General features: G+C 38.0%; 1 protein-coding gene across 1 annotated transcript in view; it reads right to left on the reverse strand.

The window, feature by feature from the left end:
• The window catches only part of LOC106880038 (uncharacterized), a 456,507-nt gene that overhangs the window by 77,122 nt on the left and 370,177 nt on the right, over nucleotides 1-9,208 (reverse strand). Inside the window, exons 170-174 of the mRNA XM_014929839.2 lie at nucleotides 8,245-8,457; nucleotides 7,187-7,301; nucleotides 5,126-5,234; nucleotides 3,290-3,486; nucleotides 1,323-1,429 (exon numbers count right to left, since the gene is read on the reverse strand). Of these exons, the coding sequence (XP_014785325.2) occupies nucleotides 1,323-1,429; nucleotides 3,290-3,486; nucleotides 5,126-5,234; nucleotides 7,187-7,301; nucleotides 8,245-8,457 (741 nt within the window). The remainder of the gene's footprint in view (nucleotides 1-1,322; nucleotides 1,430-3,289; nucleotides 3,487-5,125; nucleotides 5,235-7,186; nucleotides 7,302-8,244; nucleotides 8,458-9,208) is intronic.

A 9,208-nucleotide genomic window follows, 5' to 3' on the forward strand; every position in this document is an offset into this window, starting at 1 on the left:
GAGTGAGATTAACAGTGAGGGGCTAGGAGAGTGGGATTAACAGTTAGAGGTTAAGAGAGTGGGAGTAATAGTGAGAGGCTAAGAGAATGGGATTAACAGTGAAAGGTTAAGAGAGTGGGATTAACAGTGAGGGGATAAGAGAATGGGAATAACAATGAGAGGTTAAGACAGTGGGATTAACAGTGAGGGGATAAGAGAATGGGATAACAGTCAGAAGTTAAGAGTGGGATTAACAGCAAGAGGTTAAGAGAGTAACTACATTAGTTTTGCTGAAGTTTAAATAGTGGGCAAAAGCACATCATCATCCTCCTCATCATCATCATAGTTGTTGTTTTTATGTTCACCTTTTCATGTTGGCATGGGTTAGAGGAGATGTGTTGAAGCAGTATTCTTGATGCCTTGCCTTCATGTTTTCAAGAAGGGTTCTTTGTTCCAAATGGGAATTTGTACATTGAACCACTGAGTGGGATGTTTAATTTTATGGAGGACACAAATGAATGTCACTGCACTGTTAATGTGGACATAGAACAATTAATGTGGACATGCATGCTGACATGGAGAGAGACGGAGATGGTGAAATTGGTAACGGAGGAGAAAGAAACTCGAGAGGCTAGAGTAGAAGAAGGAGGAAGTTGCATGTTGGGAGTGGAAGGAGATAAAGTAGAAAGAGAAAGAAGTGATAGAGTAGAAAGAGAAAGAAGTGATAGAGTAGAAAGAGAAAGAAATGATAGAGTAGAAAGAGAGAGAGGTAAATAGGTAAGTAGATACATACCTACATACATACATACACAAATATATATACATATATGATTATATGCAAACACATACACACATATAAACCATCATCCATCATCATCGTTTAACATCCACCTTCCATGCTGGTATAGACCCCAATCAGTCAGGAATGAGTATGGGGTTGCACCTAGAAAGTTCCATCTAAGGTACAAGTCCGATCAGGTTGTTTATGAAAGACCAGTAGTCGCCCATGCATACTGGTCTCCCCTCTCCATGCCAACAGTGTTATCCAAGAGAAAAGTAAAGGTTGATATTGCTTGGCACCAGTGACATCATAACTCATTTCTACAGCTGGGTGAACTGGAGCAATGTGAAATAAAGTGTCTTGCTCAAGAAAACAACAATGAGCCCAGTCCAGGAATTGAACTCACTACCTCATGAATGTGAGCCTGATTCTCTATCAACTAAGCCATGCACAACACATAAGTACAGACATGCAAACATATATACGTACCTAAGAAAGAAACACAGAAAAAAGAGGGATATGATGTAGTGGTGGTGTATAAATAAGATATTATTTTACTTACAGGACTGGTATAATTATGGCTGACTTCAAATATTTCTCTTTGATCTGCTGAAACACATTTCCCAGTGACAGTAGCCTCTTCAAGTAGCATTTCAGTAATGTCTTTTACTGTAAAGAGAGATAATGGTGTAATTTAACTCAGAAAATATTGATACTGTACAAAACTCAGGCTTGTTCTACAATGGAGTCTTATTTCTATGTCTGGATCAATTCTACTGCTTACTGCTACAAACACAAACATTGTAGACTGCATTCAGAAAACAGTCGTCCAACAGATTGACAGAAAGTCACTCACAGATAACTAGATTCTGGCCCACAGTTGCTCTGTGTCCTCTCTATGCTTTTTCTGCCCCTACTTTACTAGCATCTTCTCCTCACAGCTGTCCACACTTGTGACATCTACATCTGAGCATTCCTGATTCATTTGTTTCTGCTCTTCTCCTCTCCTCCCCTCATCATGTCTTTCCCACTGGTGTTGACTTACAATGCTTTGAGGTAAATATTAGCAGCATCAATCTCACTAATCTTCGAGAATCGGAAAAACCATGAGCACTCCCTCTTCCTCCAGAACCCCCTGCCCACCAGTGAAAAATCCAAAAAACAAAACAAGTTCATAAAAACATATTAAATAATATCAGTTTCTAACAAAGAGGTGGAGGCGCAATGGCCCAGTAGTTAGGGCAGCGGACTCACGGTCGAAGGATCGCTGTTTTGATTCCCAGACCGGGCATTGTGTGTGTTTATTGAGCGAAACACCTAAGCTCCACGAGGCTCCGGCAGGGGGTGGTGGCGACCCCTGTTGTACTCTTTCGCCCCCAACTTTCTCTCACTCTTTCTTCCTGTTTCTTGAGTAACGTTGCGATGGACTGGCGTCCCGTCCAGCTGGGGTGGGGGGAATACATACGCCATAGGAACCGGGAAACCGGGCCCATTAGCCTGGTTAGGCTTTGAAAGGGCAACGTTTATCGTTTCTTTTTCTAACAAAGAAACAAATTTGGTGGAAGGTGAAATACCAACATTATTTATTGTCTGTTTTCCATACTGAAATGGATTGGACAGTTTGACAGGAACTGGTAAGGCCAAGAATTGCATCAGGCTCCATTGTCTTCTTTGGCATGGTTTCTGTAGCTGCATGCATTCCCTAACACTAACCACTTTACAGAGTATGCTGGTTGCTTTTTATGTAGCACCAACACTGGTGCTTTTTACATGGCATTGACACCAGCACAGTTGCCAAGTAACCTGCAAGATGATTATCTCTCAGCTGGGGGAAGGAATGGAACCATGGAAGTGGTTGTGTGCCAGGTGAGAGGGATAGATATTGGCATCTTACTGGTTTTTAATGTATCACTAAGTTAACGGTGGTGGATGTCTGAAGATCAAAAGGTGCCATATTTCCAGCTTGCCTTGTACAAACTTTCTCTCCATGTGTAGAAGTGATTTTAGTCATGCATTCTGCGAATGGTTGTAAGGAAGTTTATCAGAATCCATGTTGAAAGCTCGTCATGAAAAATGGTAGAACTGCAGTATTTTGATGCTCTACGGACTAATCTAGTTTCTACATGGTCACTCAATTTGCTAAACTAGCCAATGAGTAAATTTTAATGGGCCTGCTAGATATGCAAGAAATGGCAGCCAAATTTCCTTTAAATCATAGCTCATCATTTTTAAAAAAGGAAGGACAATGCAGTATGGGAAACTCTATAACTGTAAAATAAAGGCATGATAGTCATGGGTGGAATTATAGCTGCTGGCATGATGATGCACTATGTCAGGGTTTCAAATTATGATTATTCTTTTGTTAGTATAGTATAAAAAACCAATTGGTACTTTGATGGTTGCAAGGAATAATTACATATCTTTAGCATTTTTTATTCAGTAACAGTGATAAGTAATGATGAAGGATTAGTAGTGATAATACGAGCAGGAAAAAGATGAAATGTAAAATTAGAGACAAGTTTGATTTACCTTTTCCTCTACCATTTTTAATTTCAACTTTTGAGCTATTCATCCTTTTGTTAATAGCATCACAGGACATCAGACCAAACCCACGGCCACACATTGCAGGCATCTTTTGACCACAAGTGCAATAGATCTTTATGTCTGATTGTTTCTGACTTGTTTCTCCACAGAAACCATCATATAAAGAATTGTTCTCATAGACTCTGTTAAAAATGAAATATTTCTTATTTAGTGATCGTTAACAAAACAAGGATTTACAAATGGAAGAAATGAGCATAGATTTTTACGATTTTAGTTGATAGATTGGATGGAGCATAAATGAGTTGAAGGAGTTGCTGGGAACCAAATATAACAGGTAATGAATAAAAAAAGAACAATAATTCCATCAGTATGCGCCACAAATGGAAAACTTGTATTTGCTGACAGTGGAAGGTTGTATGAGTAAGGAGGAGATTAATAAAAGTGGCAAAGTAAAATGTCTGATTGTTTGGACTTCATGGACGAAATGAACAAGGATCAGCACAGGTGACAATTATAAGAGTGAAGATCTTTCCAATCCAGTTCAACCTGAAGAAAACTGATGTTAAGGCAAGGATGGTAACTGAGCAGCTGAAGAGATGTTTGTAATAAATATATGTAATTTGTTTATTTTTTGTATAATATCAGGTCGCTCTTTAGCGCTACTGGTAACATGTAACCCAGTAGAACCTATCGCATGGTCGGGTCGTCAGTGACTAAACTGGAAACAGCATCAAGCTTGCTTGGTGAGGAGGGTGATTGTTGGGCACCCTGTGGGACAAAAATAAGACCCGTCAAAGGGTGGAAGAACTAATGTGTAGTCAATGGCCAATTCAACAAGTACCTTGTTGTGGTGAAGTGCCATTGACCTAGAGTGCTATGCTGGAGGGAGAGAAATCTTCAGGCAGGTCTTACCAGGCCGAAAAGTAGGAGACAGACAAAATCTTAATGACGATAAATCAAAGCGTTGGCAGCAGGGTGTGGATTTAGTTATCGGCAGGACCTAACAGATCAAGTTCCTGGCTTTGAACTAGCAGGATGTCATGCAGAGGATCTTAAATACAAGACAATGGATGGGACCCTAATATTCCTAGTTAGATGGAAACTGCGGGGCCACATGGAGCAGCACCCTAGGTCATCCCATAGGATGCCCCTCATAGGGGAAAAACTGAAACCTCTATGAGGGGGCATCCTATGCGGTGACCTAGATGAGATGAAATACTTTTTGTTTATTATGAAGAAAACATCAAGGTTTATTTCATTGTTGTCATAAAAAAAAGAGTAAAGACCCTTTTTGGTCATGAATGACCATGGGATTGCACCTAGAAAGTTACCCTCCGAGGCACAAATCCAGGCAAGGTTGTTTATGAAAGACCAGCGGTCGCCCATGCATACCATTCTCCCCTCTCCACACCACTGATGTTATCCAAGGGAAAGGCAAAGATCGATACAGCTTGGCACCACTGACATCATAACTCATTTCTACAGCTGAGTGAACTGGAGTAATGTAGAATAAAGTGTGTTGCTCAAGAACGGAACACACAGCCTTATCCAAGAATTGAACTCACCACCTCATGATCGTGAGCCCAATGCTCTAACCACTGAGACATGTGCCTTCAGTGCCCTGGGATATCGCCATTAAATTACAAACATCTTCTCATAGCAGTACCTTAAAAATCAGCAATGAGTTGCAGACAAAGGAAGAAGCAGCTACAAGATTTTCAGGAAGCAATAAGCAATAATAGGGGTTACGATTGACTATAGATCTGTTCGATGTTGGCTGACCTGGGTTTAAACACACAATATTAAAAATATTTCTCTTACCTCCAGCTTAGCGAGAACTTATTTGGTTGAGATTTACTGGATGTTAATGTCTGTCCATCAGACATTAACAGATCATTCTTTGTGTTATGATCAAAGGTTCCACACAAACCTATTAATATAAGAAAATTGATATAATTAAGACAACGAAAATGAAAGTAGCAATCAATATACACTGTGTGTGTGTGTGTGTGTGTGTGTGTCCAGTTTATTTGGTTCCAACTTCTTCATAAACAGTACAAACGTATTCCACATAATAATCATGAAGCCTCTTTGAGAAAGTTCTCTGTTACATTATTTTTGTATCCAATGGCATAGGAGTGGCTGTGTGGTAAGTAGCTTGCTTACCAACCACATGGTTCCGGATTCAGTCCCACTGCGTGGCATCTTGGGCAAGTGTCTTCTACTATAGCCTCATGCCGACCAAAGCCTTGTGAGTGGATTTGGTAGACGGAAACTGAAAGAAGCCCGTCGTATATATGTATATGTGTATATATGTATATATATATATATATATATATATATATATATATATATATATATATATATATGTATGTGTTTGTGTGTGTTTGTCCTCCCAACATCGCTTGACAACCGATGCTGGTGTGTTTGCATTCCAGTAACTTAGACGTTCGGCAAAAGAGACCGATAGAATAAGTACTAGGCTTCCAAAGAATAAGTCCTGGGGTCGATTTGCTCGACTAAAGGTAGTGCTCCAGCATGGACACAGCCAAAAGACTGAAGCAAGTAAAAGAGTAAAAGAGTAATGTAAAACAATAAACATTTTGTTCCAAAATAACATCAGAATGTGATGTGTTTTATAAAGGGTTCTTGAAGAAATATATAAAATGTAAATCTGAAAAAAGAATGGACAGTATATAAAATAGGGGGAAAAAAGTAAGAAAATATTCAGCTATGTCAATGACTGGCCTTTGTTTTTAAGGGTCACAAAATAGTTTAACTTTCTCAAAGATTAATCTTTAGCTACCAATAAATTCTAACCATCCATATATACGTAAATATATTTTTTGGAATGGTGGTACTTGATACAGATAAAGCTATAAGTAACAGCATGTAAATATTGGGTGAAAAAAACTTTTGGGATATAAACAGTCAAAGTCTGGTCATGGGACTTGAACCCACATTTTTTGTTAACATGACAAATGTTTTACCATTGGACCAAAGCAATCTTTTAAATTTCTCAGTTCATTTTAGAAACTTTATTGTTATCAGTGAGAAATTTTATGTTGCTGATGTGTGTGTGTGTGTGAGAGAGAGTGAGAGAGAGAGAGAGAGAGAGAGAGAGAAAGAGAGAGAGAGAGAGAGTGTGTGTAAAAGACATAGCTAAAGATGATGAAGATATAAGGGTGAAGGGTTGGTGAGTGTGCAGGGTGGGGTGTGCAGAGTGGATAACGGGAGCAAAGAGTAAAATGAAGATCACCGACCTTGTTTTGGAAGGGGAAAAAAAAAGAATTTTAAGAGCCAAAGCTTTTACAAGCAGTGAGACACACTGACAATCAAGAGACGGTCGGAAAAAAAACTCCCTTACTATATTTATTCATTTGACTGTAACCATGCTGGAGCACCCCCTTGAAGGGTTTTAGTCAGAGAAATCGACCCCAGGACTTATTCTGTAAGCCTAGTACTTATTATATTGATTTCACTGCCAAACCACTAAATTATGGGGACATAAACAAACCAGTATCGATTGTCAAGTGATGATGTGGGGGACAAACACAGCCAAGCATAAACATATATATGATGGGCTTGTTTCAGTCTCCATCTATCAAATCCACTCACAAAGCTTTTGTCAGCTCAAAGCTATATTAGAAGAAACTTGCTCAAGGTGCCATGCAGCAAGACACTATCTCACACTCTAACCTCTGAGATGTAAACTGTCTCCTAAAACAATAATCTTATTAAGAACAAGTAATATTAATATATTTAGAGATCAAATTATAAAGATAACATTATAAAGACAATTTTATTAATTATAATTTAACATGAGCTTTATCTAGTTTAGCATACATAGAAATAATTGATAAGAATAAACCAGAGCTTTACCTTCAGTATTCTGGAAATCTAATGCAGAGGCCTTAAACCAGATGTTTATAAACTTAGAGAGTTTCTTACGGTTAACCAGTTGAATTGTTAGTATTCCTCCTGTTGGCAAAATTACCTGTAGGGTTAAAGTCAAGAGAATCATTTACATTATTTTCACATTTCTGTAATGAGAACATTACTGAACCTAGCCATTTCTGTACATGCAGTGTATGAAGAGGAGTTGTTGTTTAGTTCTAGATTCACTCCGACTGAGCAGACTTATAGTCAAAAGCATTCCAATTGCAACCATTCTTTCTCATATATTTTTTTCAAACATAATATCGCTAGATCTATACAATCCAATGCAGACTTCTTATTTTTAAAGAAGGTAGGGTGTAATTTGAGAGTTTGCATTGTGTGGGTGTATTTTTACTTATTTTTTTATGGGTTGCTCAGATAGGGATGAGCAAAGAATATGACCATTTTAAGGAGCCTCTCTGACTGATGGGAGAGAGATTGGAAGTTACCCTCACACTGGAGACTTACAAAGTGGTATTAAAAAGTTACTGGACTAGTTCTGTAGCATGCCAACGCATGGCAGTGCACAATTGGCTCCTATAAATCAATACTGATGTCTCCTTGACATGTGATTGATTGTACTTACTAGACAGACTTAGTCGGTAATGCTATTAGAGACCAATAAACCCACATTTGTTCATTAGTTTCGGTGGACTATAAGTCTTTAGCATTCCGGTTACTCTGTCAAAAGTAAAGCATATTTATTCTTTTATTCATTAATTCTTTTACTTGTTTCAGTGGGGTTGGGCATTGCTGGTTTAAATGCTAAAGGGCTAAAGTTATGCAAACACACAGATATGAACAGGGAATAATATACAAATACATGTATACTGAATTAAACACACATGCATACACAAATATGAACCATGAACACACATTTATTTATCGACACATGTACAGACAAAAATACATATATATGTGTGTGTTTCTGATACATGAATAAAGATGGAGTTAGTTTAAAAAGACAAGACAGAAGACAGCTTGTTAGTAATCTACCGTACCTGATATTTTCTTCCTTCTCCAAACTGGAGGATTTTAGTTCCTGGGTTCAATTTTCCATTTAAGTAAATCTTTCTTATAATTTTTGATTTCGTAACACCTGTTTTAGCGCTTGCCCCACAATGGTCAAACACAATGACATCATCATCGGATTTAATAGCTACACCACAGTTACAAGAAGCACGTCCATTGCAACTACGGTAGAATGTATGTATCTGAAAAATAATATATATATATATATATACGTATCATCATCATTTCATCAGTATCAATATTTTAACGTCCTCTTTTCTTTGCTGAAATGGATCAGACGAAAGTCATAGAAGCAGATTTTTTACAGTCAGAAGCTCTTCCTTTTACCAGCCCACAGCTTTTTCCAAATAAGGTAGTATTTCCCCATAACTAGATATGTTTTCATGGAAGACTGGAAACAAATAGCACTGCTTGTATGACTTATTTATTACTATCATGATATATGTCTGTGTGTGTGAGTGTGTGTATCTTTTACTTGTTTCAGTCATTATGCTGGGGCACCATTTTGAAGAATTTTACTCCAATAAATCAACTGTAGCATTTGTTTGTTTTTAAGCAAGTTACTTATTCCATTGGCCTCCTCTACTGAACTGCTAGGTTACAGGGATGTAAACACACCGACACCAGTTATCAAGCAATGAAGAGGGACAAACACTGACACCAAACACACAGAGAAATATATATATATGCATATATAATAGGCTTCTTTCAGTTTCAATCTACCAAATCCACTCAAGACTTTGGTTAGCTCAGAGGTATTGTAGGAGATACTTGCCCAAGGTGTCACATAGTAAGACTGAACCTGAAACAATGTGGTTAGGAAGCAAACTTCTTACCACAGAGACCTGCCTGTACCTCTCTCTCTCTCTCTCTCTCTCTCTCTCTCTCTCTATATATATATATATATATATATATATATATATATATATATAT

Source organism: Octopus bimaculoides, chromosome 22 (assembly GCF_001194135.2).
Source record: "Octopus bimaculoides isolate UCB-OBI-ISO-001 chromosome 22, ASM119413v2, whole genome shotgun sequence".
In the NCBI taxonomy this organism is placed as follows: domain Eukaryota; kingdom Metazoa; phylum Mollusca; class Cephalopoda; order Octopoda; family Octopodidae; genus Octopus; species Octopus bimaculoides.